The 27978-nt window shown below is 43.3% G+C and overlaps 1 protein-coding gene across 5 annotated transcripts; it reads left to right on the top strand.

Moving 5' to 3' along the window:
• Window positions 1–8: 8 nt before the first annotated feature.
• LOC110156496 (ATPase family AAA domain-containing protein 2-like) lies at window positions 9–27978 on the top strand. 5 transcript variants are annotated; one of them, XM_055156986.1, is made up of 28 exons: window positions 10–340; window positions 1281–1360; window positions 2119–2147; window positions 3302–3377; window positions 6301–6373; window positions 7080–7152; window positions 7286–7375; window positions 7800–7866; window positions 8336–8416; window positions 8493–8592; window positions 8952–9067; window positions 9620–9794; window positions 10429–10517; window positions 10592–10751; window positions 11742–11832; window positions 12507–12818; window positions 15306–15411; window positions 15738–15924; window positions 16304–16489; window positions 19170–19302; window positions 20111–20310; window positions 21683–21842; window positions 22156–22278; window positions 24846–24887; window positions 25509–25778; window positions 26353–26471; window positions 27118–27246; window positions 27725–27978. In XM_055156986.1, exons 1-28 carry the CDS (start codon window positions 221–223, stop codon window positions 27755–27757), a joined length of 3420 nt encoding a protein of 1139 aa, XP_055012961.1. In that variant the 5' UTR covers window positions 10–220; the 3' UTR covers window positions 27758–27978. The 5 variants fall into 5 exon arrangements, with proteins under 5 accessions (XP_055012962.1, XP_055012961.1, XP_055012960.1 ...); XM_055156985.1 differs by having other exon boundaries at window positions 11–340; window positions 7277–7375; XM_055156987.1 differs by lacking the exons at window positions 26353–26471; window positions 27118–27246; window positions 27725–27978 and adding an exon at window positions 25899–26064 and having other exon boundaries at window positions 9–340; window positions 7277–7375.

Below are 27978 nucleotides of genomic sequence, written 5' to 3'. Positions count from 1 at the left end.
TCTTATCTCTGCTACTTTTATCACGTTATCGCGGTGTTTTTTGGGTGTTTTCTGTTTTGCTGCGGCTCTAAACTCCCGTGGATTTTTCACTCAGAGCAGGAGACATTTAAAACCACGTTAGAGCCAACTGTTCGCTCATTTTACAGGTAAATCCGCGGTTTTATTGGAGATTGTGGAGTCGGTGTGGGACTGTTGAGCGACGGTGAGCGAGGCCGTTGCCATGGTGATGGTCGGGACGAAGCCGCAGAGCAGACCGGGAAAAGGAGTCTCTAGCCCGGCCAAGACTCAGACTAACGCCCGGGGGATGGACGCCTCCTCCGGACTCGAGCCAGAGGCCAATGTAAGAGAACCTGTTTTATTTATTTTATTATGAACCAAATCATGTAGAGACAACTTACCATGTTCAAATATAACACATTCTATTTCGGACTATTTCATCATAATAGTCTTAAACATGGTCTAGAATTACTTTTACACTGCTTCTCAAACTTTTCTCAGCACATATGTGACTTTATAACAGAATCTTTCCTTGTCCCACAATTGTCAACTGTGATAGATTAATAAATTAATATTAGAAAATACATTTAAACACAACACGCCTCAAGTTGAACACAATAAACTAAAGGGCAACTGTTACATCTGTGACTGTGCTTCTGAACAGTTCACAGAAACACAAACAGCAGCAAAGTGGGTTCCACAGAGTGATTCATATTCTGTTACAGTACTTCAGAGTACTACAGTACTGGGGTAGCAGTGTTCGTCTCCACCAGGTACCACCAGGTCTAAGCTCACCTACCCAGCCAGAACCACACACTCTGACAAATCTTTACCAACAGAATTAAAAGGAGTGATTGGTCAAAATAGTCTAAAATGAGCCTCAGTCAGATTTAAAATAAGACTAAAGCAAAAAATAAGGTCATTTTAAACAATACAAAAGAGGACAAAACATGAATAGACTTGTCTGTCTCAAACTGCAGATCTGTGGAAAGGCAAACCCACTCACCACAAGTTTTGAAGGTCTTTTTGTAAATTAAAACACATGTAACTGAACAAATGTAAGACAGATAGACACGTTTAATACCAAGCTGTGAAACATTCCAGACAGAGCAAAAACATCTGCATGAAGACCAGCCCGTTCCAGAGTGCTCAGAACCTCTGTGTATGGAGTTCCACTGTAGACTGTACAGTCTGCGGGTTCCACCTTAAAGAGCTCTTTTCTGCAAGAACATCGATATGAGTGTCATTGTCTAATCTGGCCTCTCCTTGGTGTTGTTTTCCAGGGCACAGAATCAGATGATGAGATGAGCTACAGTGAGTCTGAGGACCACGAGGAGCTGAAGGTCCAGGCCTCAGTCATCAGGTCGGAGCACTCTTTAGTGTTTACTATCAGTTGTGTTTCCATCACCTTATTTTTAATGCACACTTTGACGATTCCCATAAGTGATAAAATGTGTCCACGCCTGACCAAGTATGGCGTCTGACCAAACCCCCCTACACTCAACTGCCTTGTCTGAATGCAGCAACAGGAGCTGTACACATGTACAAAGTGCCTGGATGTGCCGACTGAAGCTGAATGCTTTTACTTACTGACTGACTGTGTGTATGATTGATATACACTGTATTTTAATGGCATTTGTGCAGTTTATGACAGCAGTCTGTCCAGAGACTGAAGGTGGGAATTGACAATTTTGCTCTAATCTGTACAATTACATTATAATTGTTTATGTGCATTGTTCCTGTTAAATAAACAAGAAGTTGGAAATGCACAAATATTGCCTTAACTGGCATGAAAGTTTATTCGCTAGAGGTGGATTCTGAATCATCCACATAACAGTTAAAGCCCATTTTGGAAGGTGGGAACACATTTAGCTGCAGAACCTCACAAAGCAAATATAAAACCCATGCGACCTTGAGACCTGCACTGGACCAGAGTGGACACAGGTGATGGACAAAGCCAGAATCATCTTATCAGGCTGGTGCTGTTGGCCCAAAAGGAGCACAGCTAAATAAAAGTTGTTGTATACACTTTTATCTAAATATTCACATTTAGAATTTTTCTGTTTTGCACTGCTCATAAATGTAACTGGCCCCACTAAACGTTTGATTTGTGTCTTTCAGGAAATCTCTGAGGATTCAGAATGCCAAATGTAAGTGAAAGTTGAACTCTCAAACCCAGATCCTTTTGTCCACTGCTTGTTCTCTGCTGCAGGCAGTACAGTGATGCAGAACTGTTCAAGACATATGAATAAAACTCTAATGTTCTGTGATTAGCTCTGTTTTGTTTTTCTCCAGCCAGTCCTCTGTGAGGAAAAGACTGGTTTGGAGCAGACAAGACATAAGACTGAGGAGGAAGAAATTATTTTTTGTTTAATGGCACAAATTCAAAGCCGATGTGACAATGTAGTTTAGGGCATTGTTTCCCAAAGACTGGGTCACGACCCTCAGGTTGCAAGAGATTTTTTTGGGGTTGACTTGTCACAATCTACATGTAGGGCTGACACATGTTCAGATGTTAAGACATGTTTTGTATCATTTCTAATATTTTTGTAATTATTTTATTGAGTATTTTGTTCCAATATTGCTGGTTCAATTGAATGTTGAAAAGAAAAAGAAATGTTCTACATTTAATATCCAAGCAGACCACTTATGGATCCTTTTACTGCTGCTTCATTGACGGTTTTTCATTGTTTCAAACTTGAGTAAAACTAATTGTTCAGAGACACAATCACTCAGTCAACAAAAAAATATCCTCATTAATGTTCAATAATGCTCAAATCCACCTTTATTTTGTGATTTACAAATAATGTCTGTGGACATGGGTCAAGAAGGTTTGTGACTTTAAAAATATGGACCCCCCCCAAAAAAGTTTGGGAAACACTGGTTTAGGGACCACAATTAAACGCTATCTAAGTGGTAATTGGTATGCTAATTTGCTGTTACAGAGCTATTAATCAGTTGTTATTATTATTTATTAATGCTTATTAAGATTTCAGTGTGTGTACAAAACATGTATTGTTATCCCCACTGCTTTAATGGGAAGCAAACTTGCAAAATACGGCCTTAGACAAAAATGCACTGAAAGTACTTTATAAATACTAACAAAAATGTAATGAAGCACTTCATGTATTTGACTATAAGCAGCTATTAATATGTGCTCCCGAAACTAAAGTGTTACCAAAGCCTGCTGTGTTTGTGGTCAGGAAACTAGAAGACAAAATTAAACTGAAAAATGGGATCAATCAATTTTTAAAAAAATGTGATGAAGTGAACAGAGAAATTTGAATTGCCTTTGTTGTTCCAGTGAAAGGCCTGAGGAGGAGCTCCAGAATCACCAACAGAAACCAGACATCCAACATGTTTGATGGCCTCAGCACCAAGTCAGAACCAGCACCATAACACGCCATAACACGCCATGACACGCCATGACACGCCATGACACGCCATGACACGCCATGACACGCCATGACACACCATGACACGCCATGACACACCATAACACACCATGACACGCCATGACACGACATAACACGCCATGACACACCATGACACGCCATGACACACCATAACACACCATGACACACCATGACACGCCATGACACACCATAACACACCATGACACGCCATGACACGACATAACAAACCATGACACACCATGACACGCCATGACACGACATAACACACCATGACACACCATGACACGCCATGACACGCCATGACACACCATGACACGACATAACAAACCATGACACACCATGACACGCCATGACACGACATGACACACCATGACACAACATAACACACCATAACACACCATAACACGACATAACACACCATGACACGACATAACACACCATGACACACCATGACACACCATAACACACCATGACACGACATAACACACCATGACATGACATAACACACCATAACACACCATGACACACCATAACACTACAAAGCACACCATAACACACCATAACACACCATGACACGACATGACACACCATGACACGACATAACACACCATGACACACCATAACACGACATAACACTACAAAGCACACCATAACACACCATAACACGACATAACTAGGGGTGTCAAATTATCGCGTTAATTGCGATTAATTAATTACAGTCATATTTAGCGCGTTATGTTTTTTAATCGCGTTGATCTAATTTTTAATCTCTAACTTTACTGTTTCTGTATGCGAGTTGCTTTATTATAAAACCTGTTTTTATGTGTTGTTGAGACAACAACACACACACACACACAAAAACAAATTTATACATTTTTTTTATTTCGGTAATTCCACTCATTGCTGGAAACCCACACAAAACGCGCGCAGTAAGAGTGATGTAAACGTCATGTTCACGTTGGCGGCGTGGCAATGGACGAGGTGGAAGAGCCAGTAGAACAGAGGCAGCAGTGCACAGGTAAGAACGCATTTGTGTCTTGGAAATTATTCTCCTGACGTGAAATATAAAAGAAAATAACAAATATAAAATCTCCTACAACTTAAATGTCACTGGTGAAAACAACCTGCATAGGCTCATGATGTCTGCACTACTGTCCTATAGTGACCTGCCACATGAGGGGACACGCACACAAACACACACAAACAAACACACACAAACACACACCTTCATCATCGTCATTAACCTGAGAACGCGCGGACCACGTTTCCTTCCGTAGACACTGCGCGGACACCGACGTGCTCCCGTGAGCCTCGTGTGGATCGTGTTTTCTCGCGTACGCTGCGTAAACCGCGCTTCCTCCTGTGCGCCTCTAAACCAGAACTAACACCAAGACTAAAACCAGGACTAAAACCAGGACTAATCCAGTCCAGGACTAAACCAGGACTAAACCAGGTCTAAACCAGGTCTAAACCAGGTCTAAACCAGGTCTAAACCAGGACAAAACCAGGACTAAACCAGGACTAAACCAGAACTAAAACCAGAACTAAAACCAGGTCTAAACCAGGTCTAAACCAGGACTAAACCAGAACTAAAACCAGAACTAAAACCAGGTTTAAACCAGGTTTAAACCAGGACTAAACCAGATCTAAAACCAGAACTAAAACCAGGTCTAAACCAGGACTAAACCAGGACTAAACCAGAACTAACACCAGGACTAATACCAGGATTAATCCATTCTAGGACTAAACTAGGACTAAAGTAGGACTAAAGCAGGTCTAAACCAGGTCTAAACCAGGACTAAAGCCAGTGATCTCATATATAAAGCATTTCTCTATCAATAATATTTTTAATATGGTTAAGGAAAGACTGGACTTTTTATTGTCTTTAAGTAGACAAAAGTTATTATGTTCAGATTTCCTCGTCTTTGCTACTTTACAGCAAACAGTTTCTTATTCATGGAGACTTGGGCTCAACAGCCAAATTGGAGAGATTTGTTAAACAATAAAGGACTTTATAAAGTCACTTTTTTTTAATTTATATCAGTCTTTTGATCTGCCACAATAATGTAATAATGAATTTAAATGAAAATACCTCAAATTGAAGGCTTTTCTCAGCAATTTTAGGTGAGATTAAAATGAGATTAATTAGATTAATTAATTACAGATCATAATTAATTAATCTCTCAATTTTTTTAATCACATGACAGCACTAGACATAACACTACAAAGCACACCATAACACACCATAACACACCATAACACACCATAACACGACATAACACGACATAACACGACATAACACGACATAACATGACATAACACACCATTAAACGCCATAACACAATAAAACAACAATCAAAATGACCACGACATAACACGACATAACACACCACAACACTACAAAGCACACCATGACACACCATGACACTACATGACACTACATGACACACCATGACACTACATGACACTACATGACACTACATGACACACCATGACACACCATGACACTACATGACACTACATGACACACCGTAACACACATAATACGACATAACACACCATAACACACCATAAGACGCCATAAGACGCCATAACACGCCATGACACGCCATAACACACCATAACACACCGTAACATGACATAACACACCATTAAACGCCATAACACAATAAAACAACAATCAAAATGACCATAACAGTTTAAGTCTCATTCAAACAATGTTTCTATTAAAATGTGGCATTTGGGTTTTGTTCACACATGACTCTGTTCTGGCAAAATGCAGGAAAATTCTTGGGTTCAGCTGCATGTGGGAATGAGGCTAATGTTTGACCTGTGCCCTCTGACCTGAGCTTGACCTGTGTTTGACCTGTGTTTGTGTCGTGTGCAGCACTGTGCGGTCGGTGCTCAAGACGGTCAACGAGATGAAGAACAAGAAACGCCTTGCGACCAGCAGAGAAGGAGTGAGTGTGGTAGAGTGCTTATCCCCTCCTCCTCTCAGTGAGGAGGTTGTGGGTTAGACTCCTGATCTCTCTGAGTGGAGTGTGCATGTTTTTACTGTGTTACTGTTGCAGAGTGGTTATCCTGTCTCCCCTCAGTTGGAGGTTGTGGGTTAGACTCTCAGGTCTTATCAGCTGAGTGTCAGGGCGTTTCGCTGTGGGCCTCTATCAGCCACTCACATACGGCTGTTTATGTTCCCACCACACACCACATGTTTACATCCACACGGCCTTAAAGGAGGTGTCCTGCCTCTTACTGTTTCAAAACTCTACTCCTGTCACAACTAACCTGTGTCCCCAGAGCATTCACCTGCAGATAGAGACACATTCAAGATTGTCTCATTCTCAGTTTATGGACAGACCTGAGGTGAAGCTCAGGACCTCCAGAATTCCCTGCCTGAGCTGCAGAGGCTGCACTAGCACTGAGTCATGACTGGCTGCAGGGGCTGGTGTTTAAGTAGTGACCATTCAGGTCAGAGAGAGACATTTTAGCTTTAAGCAAACTGGATTTCAGCATTGAACTGGCAACCCAAGAGACTCATGTGAGGCTCATTCTGTTTTCTGACTGGATAATCTTCTTTAACAAGAAAACACAAAATTATAGCATAAATATATTTTTTGTATTTAAGCATAAGTAAGCATTACAATTAAAACCTTTGTGTTTGTGCAGAAGATCTACTCCAAAGCCCAGAGGAGCATGACGCCGCTGCCCCCTCAGCTCTCCGACACTGAGCAGGTCAATGGTGCGTCCACTATGTTTGCATGTTCTCCATGTGCCTGGGCCTTCAAAAGTGTACAATAATAGTCATATTTTGTATTGTACTATTGACAGTTTAATGTCAAAATGATTCTTGTTGTTTGTTGGAGGAGAGGCAGAGCCTGTCAAGGACCAGGACAGCGACTGTGGTCAGAGTGTGGACGCCAAAACCAGCCGTGCCTCGTCTCTCTACAATGCCGGGGGCAACGGTCAGAACTGGATACACACACACTCACACCACAGACACAGGTCGGAGCCAACGGTCAGAACTGAACACACACACGTACACACTATAGACTGTATAACGAAGTGCACCAAGTGAGTGTGACGTCACCCACAGCGCTCGGCTCCACTCATATGAAGTCTGGGATGCTCACAAATACAGGGGCGAATTTGGAGCCAGGCTTCGTATCCTGTATGAGCAATAGGATTTATTTAACAGACAAAATTGTGAAATAAAAATACCAGGATGACTTAGAGCGGGTTAATAAGAACATTTTAAGACCAACATAAAGAGGCTCAGTGCTGTATTTACAGAGAGACGGGCCACGATCTTCAAGTCAGTATGAGCCAGAGTTGTACATAGGACCTCTCCAATGTTTGAGACTGACTCCTGTGTTTTGTTTGGTTCAGATTTGTTCAGAGGCACTTTCCGGATCAGCGCCTCAGGTCCAAACATCCCACGAAGAGGAAGCTTCAGGTCAGAGGCCAGTCTGTGTTTCTACACTTTTTTTATTTACAGTTTAAATGTAACGTTTGAACATCCTGTACCAGATTTTTTTCATTTATTTGACCAAATGTGTCTTGCTCCAGTATAGATATATAGTATAAGCAGCTATTGAGCTCAAAATAAGTCTGCCGTGTACTCTCTGCATTAAATTAGAATAGTGCATAGAATCAGGAGGTGTGTGTTACCATGTTAGTTGTTGTTAGCTTCATTGCCACAACAAAACTCTGCTCTGGTCTCTGAAATTTGTGAAAAGTGCTTATAACCTGGGTGAATAATTAGGATGCTGAGAATTCATAAGGTAAGTAAGGAAGAACTTTGGACCACTGCAAATTGTTTGATAATGAACTGGTTCTGTTTTTCACAGTTTTAAGACAATGAAAATCAGATACAGACTTTAATGCACCGGGTTAACATTCTAACCCCATGTCTCCTCTAACAGACCCACTCCGTCTCCCTGGGTGAACAAAGCCGACTCAGGAGAAGACTCGGATGATTCGGACATTCACAGTGCCATGGCCAGGTTGACACTTCATGACCTTTGACCCTACAGTCACCCTGTGTGTCAGACCTGTGACATCTCCCTCTGTATCCTCCAGGTGTCGCCCTCTGAACCTGAACCTCCTCGGGACACGGCGAGACAAACTGAGCTCTGGGGCCGGACTTGCAGACATTGATCCCATGGCCATCGACCAGACAGTAAGTGACCCCGCCCCCTGACACACACCCCTGACCCCTGGCTCTGTCTCACCTGTCTTTCTGGTCTGGTGTACGGCTGATCGATTTGGGAAAAGTATGTATGTATGATTTTTCTGACAAGCATTTTAATTGTGATTAGATTTACAATTGACAAAAAGATTGAAAGGTGAACTGACAAACTGATACAAGAATCACATTTCAGAACATGTTTTTACAGATCTAAACTACAGGATTAGTGACTTTAATGCAGAGTAAGACAGGAGATTTGGTTGTTTATGGAGAATTCTGATTTCAAATTCAATTGGACACTTGCAGCCCACTCAGGTCTATCTCCCCTGTCTCCCCTGTCGGTCTGTCAGGTGGGCTTTGACAGCATCGGGGGTCTGTCTGGACACATCTCTGCTCTGAAGGAGATGGTGGTGTTTCCTCTGCTTTACCCCGAGGTCTTCGACAACTTCAAGATCCAGCCGCCCAGGTCAGACACAGTCACCCCATACCTCTCTCTGTTCTACTGTGAGGAAATGTTCCGCAGTAAAACTCAGACTTAGACAAACTTTAATGAATGGGAAATGATTTGGATACATTAGCTTACACATCACAGTATATTGTAATAATAAAGAGAAAAATATAATAGTACATTTTAAATAAGTAGCAAAAATAGCAAGAGAATGGTGTCAAATAAGGCATAATTATATACCGTATTTTCCGGGCTATTAGACGCGCTCTTAAGCCTCTAACCCCATCAAAAAACGTCCTCACACCCCGCAATCCAGAGCGCCCTATACACGAATCCACTTGGGTGTCCCCAAGTGCGCCTTATAATCCAGAGCACCTAATAGCCCGGAAAATACAGTAAATGTATATATATATAAATAAAAATAGAATAAAATATAAAAATAAAGTAAAACAGTGCAGAGTAATCAGATATATAAGGTTAGGAGTTATACATCAAGAGCTACTGTGACCTCTCCTCTCTCAGGCGCTCAGGTCAGAACTGAAGCTCTACCCTGTTTCCTCCTCTCCTCAGAGGCTGCTTGTTCTACGGGCCCCCGGGCACAGGGAAGACCCTGGTGGCGCGGGCTCTGGCCTCTGAGTGCAGTCAGGGCTCTCGCAAAGTGGCCTTCTTCATGAGGAAAGGAGCAGACGTCCTGAGCAAGTGGGTGGGCGAGTCTGAGAGACAGCTGCGCCTGCTGTTCGAGCAGGTGACTGTGACTAGACTGTCTCATACTCATTTATACTGTGGGTTAAAGGCACAGACACAAGCACGACAGACACATCCTACACACTCTCTCTCCTCTTTCTATCTCTATGTCTCTCTCTCCTGTCTCTATCTCCATGTCTCTCTCTCTCTCCTCTCTCTCTTTCTCTCCTCTGTGTATCTCTCTTTCTCTCTCTCTTTCTCTCCTCTATGTATCTCTATCTCTCTCTTTCGCTCTCTCTTTCTTTACTCTCCATGTGAATCTCTCTTTCTCTCCTCTGTGTATCTGTCTTTCTCTCCTCTATGTATCTCTATCTCTCTTTCTCTGCTCTGTGTATCTCTCTTTCTCTCCTCTGTGTATCTCTATCTCTCTCTCTTTCTCTCCTCTGTGTATCTCTCTTTCTATCTCTCTTTCTCTACTCTCCATGTGAATCTCTTTTTCTCTCCTCTGTGTATCTCTCTGCCTCTCTCTTTCCCTCACTTTTCTGTATCTCTGCCTCTCTCTCCCTCTCCCTCACTTTTCTGTATCTCTCTGTCTCTCTCTCTCCCCTCTGTGTATCCCTATGTCTCTCTCTTTCTTTCTCTCTCTCGCTCTCTCTCCCTTACTTTTCTGTATCCCTCTGTCTCTCTCTGCTCAGGCCTATCAGATGCGTCCCTCCATCATATTCTTTGATGAGATTGATGGTTTGGCTCCGGTTCGCTCCAGTCGACAGGACCAGATCCACAGGTGAGACATGATCCCTGTCCAGCACCCGTCCTCCTGACCGGGCTCTCGGCTCAGACCTGTCCTCTGTGTCTCAGCTCCATCGTGTCCACGCTGCTGGCCCTGATGGACGGGCTGGACAATCGGGGCGAGGTGGTCGTGATTGGAGCCACAAACCGCCTGGACTCCATCGACCCCGCCCTGAGACGGCCAGGACGCTTCGACAGAGAGTTCCTGTTTGGACTTCCCGACAGAGAGGTACCTGGAGAGAGATCATATCCTGTATTATGCAAAAGTGACTCTCCTGAGCTTCAGTCCTGTTAGAATGTCTCTACCTCCTCAAAAACAATTTGTGCTTTGTTTCTTTTGTTTGCTGAATTCTGTTTGAGAGAAAAACTCATGCCACTCTTTCTCTCTGTCTGTGTCTCTCTCTTTCTCTGTCTCTGTATCTGTGTGTGTGTGTGTCTCTCTCTCTCTCTGTGTCTGTGTGTGTGTCTCTCTCTCTCTCTCTGTCTCTGTGTCTGTGTGTATCTCTCTCTCTCTGTGTCTGTGTGTGTGTGTGTCTGTATGTGTGTGTCTCTCTCTCTGTCTCTGTGTGTTTCTCTGTGTCTGTGTGTCTCTGTGTGTGTCTCTCTGTGTCTATGTCTGTGTCTCTCTGTCTCTGTGTCTGTGTGTCTGTGTGTGTGTGTGTGTCTCTCTGTGTCTATGTCTGTGTCTCTCTGTCTCTGTGTCTGTGTGTCTGTGTGTGTGTGTCTCTCTCTCTGTCTCTATGTCTGTCTCTCTCTCTCTCTCTCTCTCTGTGTGTGTGTGTCTGTCTCTGTGTCTCTGTGTCTGTGTGTGTCTCTCTGTCTCTGTGTCTCTCTCTGTCTGTGTGTGTCTCTCTCTTTGTCTCTGTGTCTCTCTCTGTGTCTCTGTCTCTCTCTGTCTCTGGGTTTCTCTCTGTGTCTCTCTCTGTGTCTCTGTCTCTCTCTGTCTCTGCGTCTCTCTCTGTGTCTCTGTGTCTCTCTCTGCGTCTCTCTCTGTGTCTCTGTGTCTTTCTCTGTGTCTCTCTCTGTGTCTCTCTGTCTCTGTGTCTCTCTCTGTGTCTCTGTCTGTGTCTCTGTCTCTCTCTGTCTCTGCATCTCTCTCTGTGTCTCTCTCTGTGTCTCTGTGTGTGTCTCTCTCTCTCTGTGTCTCTGTGTCTTTCTCTGTGTCTCTCTGTCTCTGTGTCTCTCTCTGTGTCTCTGTCTCTCTCTGTCTCTGTGTCAGGCTCGTGCTGAGATCCTGAAGATCCACACGCGTCAGTGGAGACCTGCTCCATCAGACGACTTCCTGCAGGAGCTGGCAGAGAAATGTGTCGGTGAGAAACTTGATCTTGTGTTTAGTTTATTGGTTTATTTGAACTGGTCAGACACATTACTCTCAGAAAAGAAGACACGCTTTACAACAGATTTAGCTCAAACTCGTTTGTGCAGTCCTCATTTGGAGTGTGTCTTTATTTAAACAGACAGAATCTGCAGCAGGGTCTGGGCTCAGGTTTGGATGTTTGTATGCTTTGGGAGTCTATGATGGAATGTTCAACAGTTACCATGGTGACACAATGCCCGCATTAGCAAAGACTGTCAGAAAGGTTTTAAAATAGTCTGTGTAAAGCCTGTCATCAGTAAGAATGTTCATGGTCCTGTTTAGGAGTTTGATTTTCAACAAAAAAGGTGAGAGTGACCAACTGAAAAACTCTTATCTCATGCTAGCTAGCTTGTGCTTGTAATGTTATTTGAGAGGGACTTGTTTAACAGCACAATCAAGCTAATTCCAGCTCAGTCAGTTCTTTGTGATCAGATTGTGGTAAAATAAAGCTCATATTAAGAGAGTTTCAGACAGAGCAGGGTGTAGAGTTAGTATCACATCCCCAGTGAATATTGATGACATCGGCTGCAAAGTGTCAGTTATTTTTTATTGCACTGACGGATGTCTGTTTGTCTCGGTTTTCTGAAAGTCTTGTATGATAGTAGTGCTGTTGCTCCCTGGTGGTAGGTTACTGTGGCGCAGACATCCGTGCGGTGTGCACGGAGGCGGCTCTGTGTGCACTGCGTCGCAGATACCCTCAGATCTACGGAACATCTCAGAAGCTGCTGTTGGATGTGAGGTCCATCACAGTGACCAGCACAGACTTTGTAAACGCCATGAAGAGTATGAGTCCCTCTGCACACCGCTCCAACCCCTCACCCGCCAAACCACTGACCGCCACTGTCCTGCCTCTGCTGTCTGCTGCTCTACAGGGGGCGCTACAGAGAGTGCAAAGGCTGTTTCCCCATGCTGAGCAGGCCAAGAGGAAGAGAGAGCCAGGTCAGTGCGCTGTATACATCTGAATGTACCTGTATACACCTGTATACCCCTGTATACCCCTGTATATCCCTGTATACCCCTGTATACACCTGTATACACCTGTATACCCCTGTATACCCCTGTATACACCTGTATACCCCGGTATACCCCTGTATACACCTGTATACACCTGTATACCCCTGTATACACCTGTATACACCTGTATACACCTGTATACACCTGTATATCCCTGTATACCCGGTATACACCTGTATACACCTGTATACACCTGTATACACCTGTATATCCCTGTATACCCCTGTATACCCCTGTATACACCTGTATACACCTGTATACACCTGTATACACCTGTATATCCCTGTATACCCCTGTATACCCCTGTATACACCTGTATACACCTGTATACACCTGTATATCCCTGTATACCCCTGTATACCCCTGTATACACCTGTATACACCTGTATACACCTGTATACACCTGTATACCCCTGTATACACCTGTATACACCTGTATACCCCTGTATACACCTGTATACACCTGTATATCCCTGTATACCCCTGTATACCCCTGTATACCCCTGTATACACCTGTATACACCTGTATACACCTGTATACACCTGCATTCATCTGTATGTACCTGTATACCCCTGTATACACCTGTATACACCTGTATACACCTGTATTCATCTGTATGTACCTGTATACACCTGTATGTACCTGTATACACCTGTATGTACCTGTATACACCCATACTGTATGTACCTGTATACACCTGTATACACCTGTATACACTTGTATGCACCTGTATACACCTGTATACACCTGTACTGTATGTACCTGTTTTACTGAGAGGGTGGGGGTGTGAGACTCCTGAGTCTCTGTGCCTGATTTTTTTTGTCTTAGTCCTTTGGTCAGCTTAAAGGTGACGTTCATCACCTTGGGGGCCCTTGAGGGTCCCCATTTTTGAATGGTCATAAAATCCACATAGATTCATATTTTTTTTGACTTTCAAAACTCAGATGTCTTCATGCACTACTCTCCTCATACATGTGCAGATTTTATATATGCATTGTATATTTTTTACATTATAAGCCAATTTTAACTTAAAAGTAAACCATACAAATTAGAAAAAATACAGAATTCAGAATTAAAAGAGTGAAGTGGACAACTTGAGCTAAATTTATTAGAGCCTAGTATATATATATATATGAATAATTCATGGCGGGGAAAATAATGGGTGCGTTATTGTGTTTTGAATGGGAGAGGGTCATGACATATTCCACTGACTTCCATTATAAACACATGTCATGACTAAAACATTATAATAAGATGAATACCAACATAAATCAGGGCGGTCTGGTTATTTTGGTCTGAAGATAAAGATGGTCTGTGGCTGCCCCCCTGTGGCACCTGTGTGAAAACACAACTATCAGTGTCAAAACAAGTATCCCTCAAACAAGATCTCCCCTCTGATTGGCTGATACACAGTTGGGAGATATATTTTTTTATATATATTTTGGTGTGTCAAAGTCTAAACAAACTGACCAGGTAATTTTTACAACATCCATCTCCCAACTTTGTTTTGACCAATCAGAGATTGGCCAGAGATTGGCACTGTTGTTTGAGGGATACTTGTTTTGACACCGGTAGTTGTGTGTTCACACAGGTGCCACAGGGGGCAGCCACAGAGTCACTGTGTCAGTACTGGACTCTCAGACCATCTGTATCTTCAGACCTAAACAACCAGACCAGTTTTGTCCTGATTTCTGTAGGAATTCATCTTATTATAATGTTTTAGTCATGACATGCGCTTATAATTTTTTCACAACTAATTCTCTCCCATTCAAAACACAATGATGCACCAATTTTTTTCCCGCTATAAATTATTGATATTTACTAGGCTCTAATAAATTTACCTCAAGTTTTCCACTTCACTCTTTAAATTTTGAAAATATGTAACTTTTATACTTTTTATTTTTTCCTCTGGGTGTACTTTTATGGTAAAATTGTTTTATAATGTAAAATATGCAATGTACCGATTGCACATGTATAAGTAGAATAGAAATACAGATGATAAAGAGATCTAAGTTTTGAAAGTAAAAAAAAAAAAGAAATATATTAGATTTATGGCCATTTAGAACTGGATGACAAATGTACCCTTTTGTCCTAACTTTTGAACTGAACAGTTCAGCACAGTGGACTTATTTTGACCTCAAGAACTGCTGATACAGTATACAATATACATTATACCTGTACAGGGACATGACACATTTAGCTCAAATATGTGGGGAAAAATTGGGTAAAGGCTCTTTAAATGAGAGGGAGCTGGACAGATGGGAAGAATTAACCTTGTCACTAATAGAAATGACCAGGGAAAACATTTGTTTGAGATGTCTTATAAAAATACCAGAGACACTTTAGTAGAGTCCTGGCTCCTCTTCCTCACAGTGTGGTCCTTCTCTCTGACTCTTCTCTTCTCTGTTTAGCACTCACAGCTGGTCTGCATGATGACGGAGTGATGCCTGGAGGAGACGAGAGCGGCACCAGTATCTCTGCCTCTGGAAAAACACGCAAATTTCTGCACTTCGCCAGGTCAGGGGTCACTAAGTCTGCTGAGGGCATATCCCCACTCACTGCTCTGTGCTAACCTTGTGATTTTCCAAGAACAGTCACAACATTCACAACATTTGTTCTCATGCTTCCGGTCACTGGTCTGACACTTGTCACTATGGCAACACAAAGACAAACTACAGCTAGTCCACTACACTTTTATTTTACTCTTTACACCTTTTAAGTAAGTTCAATCTGAGTCATAGGTTTGCAAAAGCAGCACATATATCTGTACTGAGCAGACAGGTGGGTGCAGAGGGTTTGTGCACATTCAGTAACTGACGCTGTGTTAACCACGTGTCCCTCAGGAGCGCGGTGCGGCAGCCCACCTCTCACCGGCCACGTCTGCTCCTCGTGGGACGTCCTGGCTCAGGTGAGAGCTCTCACCTGGGACCCGCCCTGCTTCACGCGCTGGAGAGCTTCACTGTGTACAGCCTGGAGACCGCCGCCATCTATGGTGTCAGCAGCACCACACCAGAGGAGGCCTGCACTCAGGTGAGGAGCACAAAACTATTGATCCTCTGCAGTGAAATCACACAGGGGGTGTTCTATATGCATGTCTCTGGTGGAATGTTTAGCAGTTACCATGGTGACACAATGCACACATGAGATTATCTGAAAACTCAAAAATACAAACTGGATTTAAGGAGCCTGCGATCAATACGAGCCTTCATAGTCCTGTTTAGGCTTGTGACTGTAATGTTATTTGAATGTTATACTCAGACAGAGCAGTGCCTCCAGTTAGCATCACACTTAAAGGAAATGTAGATAACATCATCTGGAAAGTATCAATATAACACAGACAGAATCAGATTATGATTATGATTATTTTCTCTTATATCAAACCTTGGCCTGAGCACTACATGTTTTGTAGGTTTTCCGTGAAGCCCAGCGCACCTCGCCCAGCGTCCTGTACCTGCCTCACCTGCAGCAGTGGTGGGAGACAGCAGGGGGCGCTCTCCGCTCCTCTTTCCTCACTCTGCTGTCAGGGATCCCCTCCTTTGCACCCGTCCTCCTGCTGGCCACGACCTGTACTGCATACTCAGAGCTTGATCCTGAGGTGAGAACCCCTCCTGTGAAGAAGCTGTTGTGTGTATGTGACAGGTGTTGAGGCTGTTGTGTGTATGTGACAGGTGATGGGGCTGTTGTTGTGTGTATGTGACAGGTGATGGGGCTGTTGTTGTGTGTATGTGACAGGTGATGGGGCTGTTGTTGTGTGTATGTGACAGGTGTTGAGGCTGTTGTGTGTATGTGACAGGTGATGGGCTGTTGTTGTGTGTATGTGACAGGTGTTGGGCTGTTGTGTGTGACAGTGATGGGGCTGTGTGTGTATGTGATGTGTGTGACTGTGGACTGTTGTGTGTATGTGACAGGTGTTGAGGCTGTTGTGTGTATGTGACAGGTGATGGGGCTGTTGTTGTGTGTATGTGACAGGTGTTGAGGCTGTTGTGTGTATGTGACAGGTGTTGAGGCTGTTGTGTGTATGTGACAGGTGTTGAGGCTGTTGTGTGTATGTGACAGGTGTTGAGGCTGTTGTGTGTATGTGACAGGTGATGGGGCTGTTGTTGTGTGTATGTGACAGGTGATGGGCTGTTGTTGTGTGTATGTGACAGGTGATGGGGCTGTTGTTGTGTGTATGTGACAGGTGATGGGGCTGTTGTGTGTGTATGTGACAGGTGTTGAGGCTGTTGTGTGTATGTGACAGGTGTTGAGGCTGTTGTGTGTATGTGACAGGTGATGGGGCTGTTGTGTGTGTGTATGTGACAGGTGATGGGGCTGTTGTGTGTATGTGACAGGTGATGGGGCTGTTGTGTGTATGTGACAGGTGATGGGGCTGTTGTGTGTATGTGACAGGTGATGGGGCTGTTGTTGTGTGTATGTGACAGGTGATGGGGCTGTTGTTGTGTGTATGTGACAGGTGTTGAGGCTGTTGTGTGTATGTGACAGGTGTTGAGGCTGTTGTGTGTATGTGACAGGTGATGGGGCTGTTGTTGTGTGTATGTGACAGGTGTTGAGGCTGTTGTGTGTATGTGACAGGTGTTGAGGCTGTTGTGTGTATGTGACAGGTGATGGGGCTGTTGTTGTGTGTATGTGACAGGTGATGGGGCTGTTGTGTGTATGTGACAGGTGATGGGGCTGTTGTTGTGTGTATGTGACAGGTGATGGGGCTGTTGTTGTGTGTATGTGACAGGTGTTTGAGGCTGTTGTGTGTATGTGACAGGTGTGAGGCTGTTGTGTGTATGTGACAGGTGATGGGCTGTTGTTGTGTGTATGTGACAGGTGATGGGGCTGTTGTGTGTATGTGACAGGTGATGGGGCTGTTGTGTGTATGTGACAGGTGATGGGGCTGTTGTGTGTATGTGACAGGTGATGGGGCTGTTGTTGTGTGTATGTGACAGGTGATGGGGCTGTTGTTGTGTGTATGTGACAGGTGTTGAGGCTGTTGTGTGTATGTGACAGGTGTTGAGGCTGTTGTGTGTATGTGACAGGTGATGGGGCTGTTGTGTGTATGTGACAGGTGATGGGGCTGTTGTTGTGTGTATGTGACAGGTGATGGGGCTGTTGTGTGTATGTGACAGGTGATGGGGCTGTTGTTGTGTGTATGTGACAGGTGATGGGGCTGTTGTTGTGTGTATGTGACAGGTGATGGGGCTGTTGTTGTGTGTATGTGACAGGTGTTGAGGCTGTTGTGTGTATGTGACAGGTGATGGGGCTGTTGTTGTGTGTATGTGACAGGTGATGGGGCTGTTGTTGTGTGTATGTGACAGGTGATGGGGCTGTTGTGTGTATGTGACAGGTGATGGGGCTGTTGTTGTGTGTATGTGACAGGTGATGGGGCTGTTGTTGTTGTGTGTATGTGACAGGTGTTGAGGCTGTTGTTGTGTGTATGTGACAGGTGATGGGGCTGTTGTGTGTATTGTGACAGGTGATGGGGCTGTTGTGTGTATGTGACAGGTGATGGGGCTGTTGTGTGTATGTGACAGGTGTGAGGCTGTTGTGTGTATGTGACAGGTGATGGGGCTGTTGTTGTGTGTATGTGACAGGTGATGGGCTGTGTTGTGTGTATGTGACAGGTGATGGGGCTGTTGTTGTGTGTATGTGACAGGTGATGGGGCTGTTGTTGTGTGTATGTGACAGGTGTTGAGGCTGTTGTGTGTATGTGACAGGTGTTGAGGCTGTTGTGTGTATGTGACAGGTGATGGGGCTGTTGTGTGTATGTGACAGGTGATGGGGCTGTTGTGTGTATGTGACAGGTGATGGGCTGTTGTGTGTATGTGACAGGTGATGGGGCTGTTGTGTGTATGTGACAGGTGATGGGGCTGTTGTTGTGTGTATGTGACAGGTGATGGGCTTGTTGTGTGTATGTGACAGGTGTTGAGGCTGTTGTGTGTATGTGACAGGTGATGGGGCTGTTGTGTGTATGTGACAGGTGATGGGGCTGTTGTTGTGTGTATGTGACAGGTGAGGCTGTTGTGTGTATGTGACAGGTGATGGGGCTGTTGTGTGTATGTGACAGGTGATGGGGCTGTTGTGTGTATGTGACAGGTGATGGGGCTGTTGTGTGTATGTGACAGGTGATGGGGCTGTTGTGTGTATGTGACAGGTGATGGGGCTGTTGTGTGTATGTGAAGACACTGTTGTGTGTATGTGACAGGTGAAGACAATGTTGTGTGTTTGTGACAGGTGTTGAGGCTGTTGTGTGTATGTGACAGGTGATGGGGCTGTTGTTTGTGTTGCAGGTGAAGGCGCTGTTCCGTGAGGAGTATGGAGAGTTGTTCTTCCTCCCAGCCCCCTCCGTCACAGCGAGGACCGAGTTCTTTAGTGACCTCATCCTGAGACAGGCCACCGAAGCTCCACCCTCCAACAACAGCTGTACTGTCACACATACACCATCCCTACACCACGCTTACATCATCATACTATCACACTATAGTATGGTGTATACTAACACACTACACCATACTACCACAGTACACACTACACCATACTATGACACTACAACATACACACGTTAAACTGCTTTAACTGTCACTCATACTCTAACCCTGCACATGTGAAATTACTGCAATCTGATTTAAATGAACTAACTAACCATTGGATTTATGTAACGCCTTTCAAGACACACAAGACGCTTTACAGAGCAGTATTCATTCACTTCACTGTTAGTGGTGGTAAGATACTACAAGCCACAACTGCCCTGGGGCAAACTGACAGAAGCAAGGTTGCCAATCTGTGTCACCGGCATATCATTCATACTACTAACCTTACACTATTAGTCACCACTGTTACACACAGTGGCTATGAAAGGTTTTGATGATTCTCAGATTTTTACCTAATTTGGTGGGGTAAAACCTATTGTAAATATAAATGAGTTTATATTAAAGAAAAAGGAAATGGTGAAAAACGTTGCACGTTGATGACATCACACTGCCCACAAATTTCGTACAATTTATACAAGAAACATTTTTCTGATTCTTTAAACATTATTTCAACAAAATAAAGGTGTTTTCTTAGAAACTGAGTTGTCAGATAATAATCTCAAATGTTAAATATAATGATCTTATGTGTGCTTTAGTAAAATGAGTAATCCAGCCTTGTTCACACTTGAATAACTTTATCCATACAGGTTATTAGACCTTAGCTGAATTTAGCTGAATCCTGCTCTTTCTGGTGCCCTCAGCGCTGTCGCGCCCGCTGGAGATCCTGCCCCTGGCCCCGCCCCCTCCTCCGCGCCAGCTCTCAGAACAAGAGCGCCACCATCTGGAGGAGCAGGAGGAGGATGTACTGCGTGAGCTCCGCCTCTTCCTGCGAAACATTACTGAGCGCCTGTCCCTGGACCGACGCTTCAACGCCTTCACCAAGCCAGTGGCCATCGAGGAGGTCAGCGTCTGACTGTGTTACATTTACACATATTTTAACCTACAAAATACACAACACTAAAGTAATAAAATTAGACACATCATTTACAATAAAGACATGAATTTAAAGGGCCTATATTTATATTACACAAAACTGACTCTTGTGAGCCATGTTAGAATGTTATCTACTCAAAAACATGCCTGGAGTGGTGTCATTCACACATGTTTGAGTAAACCTGCATTATTTATCTCCACATGTGTTAAACATGTGTGAATGAAACAAAACACAACTCCAGGTATGTTTGTGATGAAGAAATAATATTAAAACAGATCAGAAAATAGTTTAATATGGGTCCTTTAACGTGCATGATAAGTTTTCATATTTGTCTAATTCTGGCTTGGTTTGGTAGACCAGTGCTAAATATGGATCATAGTTTTACATCGGTTAAGTGGCAATTTGTGGAAAAAAAAAAAAAAAACATAGAAAATTAAAGTACAAAAATACAAGAAATAGCGCTGAGTTGTAAAACGAAATTCCTCTGACTATGTTATCAACACGGAAAATGGAAGAAACAATTTACACATAAGGAAGGCACTTTTCTCACAGTTTAAACTGTAATTTAACTAATTAAAGCAGTTCAGTTATTTTTTCAGTCTAATTATAACTAATTGTGTAATTTAGACACGTTTTGTCCCTTGTTTACATGTTTACTTAATGGTTGCTAGGTAACAGTTTTGGAAGTACCACTACTTGGGTCACATTGGCTGCCTGTGTCTAATCGGGTAGTAATATTATAACAGAAATCTAGGCAAGATCTTTTGTCAAATCTTAAATTTAACTGTGTTAACTTTGTTGGTCATCATCCATCTATCTGTCCATTTTCTCGAATGTCGAATGCTTTCTCCAGATCCACAAAGCACATTTTGACTGGTTGGGCAAACTCCCATGAACCCTTGAGCACATGATGGAAAGTAAATCTGTCATATTCACTGTGTTCTCTTTATCTACATTACAATTAATAATCATTGCATTTATATAGCACCTTTTGAGACATCCAAAGCACTTTACAGTGCATTATTCATTCACTCCACACTTGGTGGTAAGGTACTAGTGTAGCCACATCCCTGTGGCACACTGGCTGCTCCACCAACTCCTTCAACCTCCACCAACACACACACACATGCGCATGCACATGTGCACACACACACATACACACACACACATGCGCAAACACCACTGACTGAACTACAAACACTGAACATTCAAATAATAAACCTAGAAACAGCATTTACAATAATGACATGAACTTAAAGGTGCCCTTCCTAAACTTGTCACAGTTACAGCTGTGAGCACATCGTCTCTTTCCCGTGTCTTTGTGCTTGTGTGGTTGCAGGTACCAGATTACCTGATGGTCATCAAACAGCCCATGGACCTGTCCACTCTGCTCACAAACATCGACAAGCACAAATACATCACTGTGAGCGAGTTTGTGACAGACGCTGACCTCATCTGGAAGAACGCACTGGACTACAACCCAGACAGTGATTCTATAGGTCAGAGACATGGTGCACACAGAACAGAGAGAGAGGGACTGACATGTGAATAGAACAGAGAGAGAGGAGAGAGAGACAGAGAGACAGAGACAGACAGGGACATGTGCTTAGAACAGAGAGAGAGAGAGAGAGAGACAGAGACATGTGCTTAGAACAGAGAGAGAGAGAGAGACAGAGACATGTGCTTAGAACAGAGAGAGAGAGAGAGACAGAGACATGTGCTTAGAACAGAGAGAGAGAGAGAGACAGAGACATGTGCTTAGAACAGAGAGGGGGTGAGAGAGTAAAGATATTTTCTGTGTTTGTGTTCTAGACCGTCACATCCGTCACCGCGCCTATGCCCTGAAGGACACCCTGCACGCCATCATCAGAGACGACCTGGACCATGACTTTGAGCGTGTGTGTCAGGAGGTCAAAGAGAGCCGCATGAGGAGAGGTGAGGAACACAAGTACATATGAACACACATGTGAATATACACATGAACACACACATGAACACACATGTGCATATACACATGAAAACACATGTGCATATACTACATATGAACACACACGTGAACATACTACGTATGAACACACATGTGAATATACACATGAACACACATGTGCATATACACATGGACACACATGTGAATATACACGTGGACACACATGTGAATATACACGTGGACACATGTGAATATACACATGGACACACATGTGAATATACACATGGACACACATGTGAATATACACATGAAAACACATGTGCATATACTACATAAGAACACACACGTGAACATACTACGTATGAACACACATGTGAATATACACGTGGACACACATGTGAATATACACGTGGACACACATGTGAATATACACATGGACACACATGTGAATATACACATGGACACACATGTGCATATACACACACACAATATACACATGTGAACACACATGTGAACATATACACATACACATGTGAACACACATGTGTACACATGACACACATGTGAATATACACATGGACACACATGTGATATATACACATGACACACACACATGTGATATACACATGGACACACATGGAACACACATGTGAATATACACGTGAACACACATGTGATATATACACATGGACACACACACGTGACACACATGTGAATATACACGTGGACACACATGTGAATATACACGTGAACACACATGTGAATATACATGTGAACACATGCATGTTTACAGACACAGGCAGAAGGAGTGAGGAACATTTAGAAACTTATAAGATTTATAAGATATAAATAGTCAAGTGTCAACCAAAGAGCCAATCAGGGGCCAGGCTGTTGAAGGTACCGCCCATTCCCGTCTGCACTGCTGGTTTAGCGACACTGTGAATCAAACCTGTAGCTAATGATTGTGGGAGCAACCTCGGGGAAAGAAGGCACTTGATTTGTCTGCTCCATAGACTGTATCAAGAAACAGACTAAGCGAGTGTCATGTCACCCAGAGTGTGCAGCTCCACTTAAATGAAGCTCACGATACCAGCGGTTATGGGAGCAAATTTGGAGCCAGGTGCTAAATTATGAATACGTTTTTTTTTTGTTGGACAAAATAGCAAAAAACCCCAACAAAAGCCCAGGATGTAGAACAGGTTAATACGAACATTTTAAGATCAAAATGATGAGGCTCGCAGCAGCAGGTGGGCCCGGTCAAGCAGAAGTAAACAGCAGGGCTAAAAATTCAAGTTAATGCATCTGATATAAAAATGTATTGAACAGATACATATGTACTCTAGTTTATGAAACCTTGACCTTTTTTCTGTACCATTTTTGGTTCTAAAGTTACATACGTTTTAAACAGACCATGTATGAAACATGGAACAAAAATTATTTCCCAAATTTCAAAGACCTGCAAATCATGTAAATAAATGGATGTATTTCATCATATCTTGTGTTATTCCATCTTTGAACTGTTGATGAAGGTACATGATTAAAAAAAAAAAAAAAAAAGTATTTAAAATGATAAAAATTTGCTTGGAAGGACTGACATATTTTATAGAAAGTTTCCTTTCATTTTGAAGTAATATTAAAGTATTCTGAAGAAAAAAGCGAGAAATTATGCAAAATCATGCACCTTCTACTTGTTTGCAAAATTTTCCCTCCATTACCATGACCTTTCTTAATAAAAAATCTCATGAGTCAAAAAGTAAGAGGTTTTTCAACCTAATCTTGTACCATATGGTAGAAAACTATATGAAGCAAATATTCAAACCAGTTTGTTAAGGATATGTAAGTGAGAACCAAGAGTTATCACTGTTTGGATTTATTGCCCAAAAAGTGCTGCATATTTCATTCCCTCCGTTACCAACATGAGTTTTTAAATTTTTTGTCAACAACTTGAAAGAATATCACAGGTTTAACTTTACCCTGTTGGAGTGTTAACTCTTTCCTACATTCTGATACTTTACTTATTTCAATAGTCCCTCTAGTTTCTGAATAAGAGACATTTGAATGTCAAAAATCTGCCCCTGTTTCCCTCCATTACCACTTGACTGGACCCAGGTACAGAGATAGGGGCCACAATATTCCAATGTAAGTCAGTGGGAGTCAGAGTCAGCAGGAGCCGGAAGAGCCTCATGTGAACTTCCTGTTTGGAATACTGTGGCTAGTGCATTACTTATGTCCATTTATATCCAGTTTATGGTCTAGTCATAAAGTTCATATATTGATTTAGGGGCAAAACCCCCAGGATCATGTAGAGCGGGTTCAAACCAACATTTTAAGGTCAGAATGAGGAGCCTGACAGCAGCAGTTACAGAGAGAGGAACCACTCTTTTAATAAAAAGTGGAAAATTGGAGCCTGAGACAATGGAGCCGAAGTGTGCCCATGCTCACTTCCTGTTTGGAATGCGGCGTCTATTGGGTTAGCTATGTCCATTTGTATACAGTCTATGGGTCTCTCTGAGGAGAGGGGCCTGAGGTCACTGTGCAAAATCTAACTGTCTCACGTTGTTGTGTTTTGTTGTAGCTGCTGCTCTGGATTACGACATCGAGGACGTTCACCTGCGCAGTGAGTTTAAAACTTTTCTCAACTCTGGTCACTTCAGGACTTCCACAGTTCAGTGGGGTTAGGCTTTAAGAGTGCAGCAGTGCAAAGGTTAGAAACACCACCATCCCTTGCTCCATCTATTACACCACTCTGCTCCTCCCATCCACAGATCACAGCTGCTGTAGTTTCAGCATCATGTTTTCATTCATACTGACAAAGAAAACACTTAACTTTGTGCTAGTTTTTGTGGATAGATCCAGCTATTACAGAAATATTAACCGTAAACCAGGTCACACATCTGCATTTGAGTCTTTAACAGCAGACTCGCTGTCTTCAGGTTCAGGTTAAAGTGATGTCACATAAAGAAACCTGTTCTCACCTCTTTAACCCCTCCCCTTTCCTTTAAACCCCTCCCTTCTTCTTTAAAACCCTGCCCTTTCCTTTAAACCCCTCCCCTCTCCTTTAAACCCCTCCCCTTTCCTTTAAACCCCACCCCTCTTCTTTAAACCCCACCCCTCTCTTTAAACCCCACCCCTCTTCTTTAAACCCCTCCCCTCTCCTTTAAACCCCACCCCTCTCCTTTAAACCCCACCCCTCTCCTTTAAACCCCGCCCCTCTTCTTTAAACCCCACTGTTCTTTAGCACTGAAGAGGAAGCGCTATCGTCGAAAGTCCAAATGGAGCACAGGCGTCATCCCCAAACCCAAGAAGAAGAAGGCCCCTGTGGCGCCCCCTACAGCCTCGTCTGAGTCTTACTCCTCGCTTTCGTCTCTGTCCGAGTGCTCCGAGAACGGCCATGCCCCTAATGCCCAACTCAACGGCTTCGAACGGCGCTCCGATCACCTGACCAACGGCTTCCACAGGACCATCGTCCCTCCAACAGCTGCACCACATCTGAGCGCCGGGAGAGGAGGTCTGTACTCCCCAAGCCCCCGAGTGCCCAGCGCAGACAACAGTGTAACTGTAACTGTACTGCTGCTGCTCAGGCTCTGCTCTAACAGCTGCTCTGCTTTGCTCCTCAACTTGGATCTAGAACACACAGTTGTCCAACAAGTGTGACTGTGAGGTGGATTATCCAATCAGAAACACACATGGTCCGTCCATATCAAAACAAATATGGCTGCTTACAAGGAAAAAAGAAATATACAGGTGGATACCAGTCTGGAGCTGCCAGGCTGTAAAAGTCTGTAAAAACAAATACAGGTGAGTAAAGGTGAGAGGCTTTGGGTCGTTTCATAAACTTTTCATTTTATATCAGTTTTGTATCAGTTAAGAGGTTTCAGTGTTTAGTGTTCTGAGCGAGCGAGTGACTTTCTCAGCACATGCTTCTTAAGAGTTCCTTCTTTCTAAAGCTTCATTACAGTTGCTCTTTGATGTGTTCAGCTTCAGTTTAACCATAATGCTTCTGTCTGACTGCAGTGTCCTCTACTCCCCACCCTCGTCTCTATAGCGCCCCCTAGCACTCACTTTTGTTTTTGTCTCCTCAGAGCGTCAGAAGAAACTGGCTGATAAAGTGGTGAATGAACAGATGAAGCTGCTGAACAAACGGGAAAACGGACGCAAAACCAGCACAGAGCCCCTGGTGATTGACCGCAGTAAACTCAAGGTGAGACAGATGCTCCAAGACCAGAGAACAAAGACTCTTTAGATTCTGTACACAGCCTATGATAGACAGAGTGTAAGACGACGACAACAATCACAACTGAAACGAAATCACTGTTTCCATAATCATCAAATCCTAGAAGTCCAAATTATTTAGCAACTGTAAAAAATAACAAAACATTCTGTCTTTATATAGAAAAACCTTGTACCTGTAGTTTAGACCAGTATTTTTTTTTATGGCCAATGCTGATTCTGATTGTTTAGAGTCCAGTGGCCCATATTTTTTGGGCTAATATGTAGGGACAATTTTAAATATTTTCCCTAAATGAAATTGTTTGAATTTACTACAAACTCATCCACAAACCTGTTCTACTACAAACTAAATACAACAGACACCTCTGTAATCACATTTTGTGCAGCGTCCTCTTCACACTTATGTTCAAATAAAGAGTTATTCACAGATTCTTTAGGCGTCAGATCACTCCAAGCAAAATATCGGCCTCTGCAAGAGGTTTAAGGCTGATAGCCTGTAAACTAAAAAGGGCACATTTCAAACTGATATATGAGTCTTTCTCTATTTTAAATATAAATCGTAAATCTAATGGCAATCACAATACTTGTTAGAATGGAAACTATTTTTGTGATTTCAGGATCTGCTGCAGCGCGCGGTGGTGAAGACAGAGGGCGCTGAAGTGGAGCCTTTAGAGAAACTATACACTGTTCTGGCTCAGTCGATTTACCGTCACCGTGACAACGCCAACAAGTCCGACCTCATCAAGGTGGGCATCATGACAGGGCGTTTGACACACATGGACGGCAGCTCACACACACGGACGGCATCTCACACACACGGAGGGCACCTCACACACGGACGGCACCTCACACACACGGACGGCACCTCACACACACGGACGGCACCTCACACACACACGGACGGCACCTCACACACACGGACGGCACCTCACACACACGGACGGCATCTCACACACAGAGGGCACCTCACACACACAGAGGGCACCTTACACACACGAACGGCACCTCACACACACGGACGGCATCTCACACACAGAGGGCACCTCACACACACTGACGGCACCTCACACACACAGAGTTCATCTCACACACTGACGGCACCTCACACACAGAGTTCATCTCACACACAGAGGGCACCTCACACACATGGACGGCACCTCACACACTGGGACAGAGGAGAATGGGAGGGCATCTGACACACTTATGTTTTTGTTTCTTTCCCAGGAGATGAAGAGAGAGATTGAGAGCTTCTCCTGAGTTTATTTGAAGAATAAACTTTAAATGCATCAGAAATTTAAACCTGGTTTCCTGTCACTTTAACTCAAAATACCTCAACAATATTTATAATTATTTATTATGTAACATTTAAATACAGAGCTATATATTTATACTGGTTTATTTGATTGTTATGGTGCAGTGTCTGATTATGGCTTTGTGAGTGTAATAATTGTGTCATATCAATAAAAGTTGAAGCAGAA

This window comes from Boleophthalmus pectinirostris, unplaced genomic scaffold, assembly GCF_026225935.1.
Source record: "Boleophthalmus pectinirostris isolate CB_2022bp ecotype Guang Dong unplaced genomic scaffold, ASM2622593v1 HiC_scaffold_21, whole genome shotgun sequence".
Lineage (NCBI taxonomy): Eukaryota > Metazoa > Chordata > Actinopteri > Gobiiformes > Gobiidae > Boleophthalmus > Boleophthalmus pectinirostris.
The sequence above is the reverse complement of the archived record's forward strand: the minus strand, read 5'-3'. Positions and strand labels throughout refer to the sequence as shown.